General features: G+C 39.6%; 1 protein-coding gene across 1 annotated transcript in view; it reads right to left on the bottom strand.

Annotated features, from left to right (window-relative positions):
- Positions 1–1327: 1327 nt before the first annotated feature.
- LOC104528802 (lebercilin-like) overlaps positions 1328–1988 on the bottom strand; it is a gene marked incomplete at its 5' end in the record, with an annotated part of 8199 nt that continues 7538 nt past the window's right edge. Inside the window, 1 exon segment of the mRNA XM_010172923.1 lies at positions 1328–1988. This exon segment is cut by the window's right edge and continues 17 nt beyond it. Coding sequence (XP_010171225.1) covers positions 1328–1988 — 661 coding nt within the window.

The raw sequence follows: 1988 nt of genomic DNA, 5'->3' as shown, positions 1-1988 counted from the left end.
CAATTTATCAGCAAGGATGCTGTGTGAGACATGATACACAAAAAGTCAGAACTTCATGTTAAAGATGATCTACGCACACAAATTTTACTCAAGTCATTTAATAAAACCATTTTGTTAAAAATTACTTAGTAATGATTGGAATTTTACATAGAAAATTCAGAAATTACAAAAAAATGGCATTATATAATAAATACAACCTGAATATATGAGAAGCGTTAGACAAACTTGGTAGTAAGGTCTACAGAAAATGTATGCAGGAGAGAGATCGGCTGTTCCTGAGTTAATTGTGTTTCTGTTGATGTTGAGATAACATGATTGTAGTGCAGAATATTCTCTTCCATTTCTCCCGAGCCTTTGTGCTAGATACGTCTCTTCTCTCTCATTTCATGACACTGGTATTACACATCCCTTCTCCTGACACAGTTAAGAGTCTCTCCGGATGCCTAAGAAAGAAAATATCTGAGGCCTAAAAGAAGTGCTCCAAGTGAAAAGCAGTGTACTGCAAGCAGCTTACAGGTAAAAAACCCCAACATTTCCTATGCTGGCTAGTCAGAGCTGCTCATCTAGTAGCTGCCCTGAATGCCAGGGCTGCCACAGAAAAGCTTGCCGCCTTCTTAGCCAATGCATTCTGCAATAAATAATAATGCTTCCCTGTGAGAAGCCTGATTTTACTTGACATTCCATTACACATCAGTAAGTCTTAAAAATGTAGAGAGCAATGGCAAGACAGAGAAGGTGATAGAAAGCAAAAGGAGAGAGAGAGAGGGATGTGGGGAAGAGAGTGAGCGCACAAGAGGGAGAGTGAGAGGGAGCATGAATGATGTGTGAGAGAGCGTTGAGCAAAGGGCGCAGGTCACTGTAAGCCTCTGCCAGTCCTTCCATCCCTGTGGCGTTCCCACCAGCTCTGCGCTACCCAGCCTCTTGGACCCTGAGCCCAGTCAGCTGGTGCCACGCGGCAACAGTGACAGTCGGTCTTGAGCCCAAGCCGGGGCAAAAGTGTCTTCTCTGATGACTGAAGCAGCCAGCCAGCGCCTATCCCATCGACCAAAGTCCCTCAGGACACCCTCCCTGTCGTTCTGACAAAAGAATCACTGCCAGATCTCCAAGGTCTGTATTTTGATATTACACTTCCAAAGAAATCTCCTGCACCTAGGTTAGGCTGTTCTATCAAAGTCCATCTTTCCTCTATACATATATCCATTTATGTAAATTAATCCTTCATAAGGCTTTACAATATATGTGAAATGTTTCAAATCTGTATCTAATAAATACTACATGAAAATATTTTTTTCAGTATTTACATAGGAAACATTAAAAAAAAATATGATCAATGTAAGATTACTTCTTCAATTTCATCTTCTAAAGAACCAAGGGTATTAATTCCTGCCTTGTTTGTAGTGTGCTGCAAATGGTGTCTGATAAGGTTTCTTCCTTTACCAAAAGGTTCATTGTCTTCTTTTACTTTGACTTTATTGTTTTTATCAACAAGAAGAGTATTGCCAGAGTCCCAATCTATGTCAAAAGGTGTTGTATTGTTATTTTTAGAAAGAAGGATGGTATTGGCACTGCTTCCAAAGAGTTGTTCCATTAAAACGGACTTCTTTTCTTTCTTAGTATTGAAATCTGCATTTTCCTTAACATTTTCTTCTAAGTTGTCATTTTTTTGAGTAAGCCAACTTGGTCTCCTTGATCCTTTCCCAAAGGAAGGTACATAACTACCAAATGTTAACTCACTACTTAAATCTAAGGTCCTTAGATTTCGTTGCCTCTGCCCTTGCGCACTTGTGGCATCATCCTGGCTGTCAGCTACAGGAAATCCATTAGTAACCTTCCCAGGAATCTCAAAGAATTGATTATTTTTTTCTTTTTTCTCTAGGAAATCAGATTTTCTTGCTGTGTTTATGAGTGGTGCTTGGGAAGCAGGTTTCATGTTCATTACACTTTGAGTTTCTCTATCAATTTCTTGCATTTTAGCAAGCAGGAACTCT

This window comes from Antrostomus carolinensis, unplaced genomic scaffold, assembly GCF_000700745.2.
Source record: "Antrostomus carolinensis isolate BGI_N321 unplaced genomic scaffold, ASM70074v2 scaffold51987, whole genome shotgun sequence".
In the NCBI taxonomy this organism is placed as follows: domain Eukaryota; kingdom Metazoa; phylum Chordata; class Aves; order Caprimulgiformes; family Caprimulgidae; genus Antrostomus; species Antrostomus carolinensis.
The sequence above is the reverse complement of the archived record's forward strand: the minus strand, read 5'-3'. Positions and strand labels throughout refer to the sequence as shown.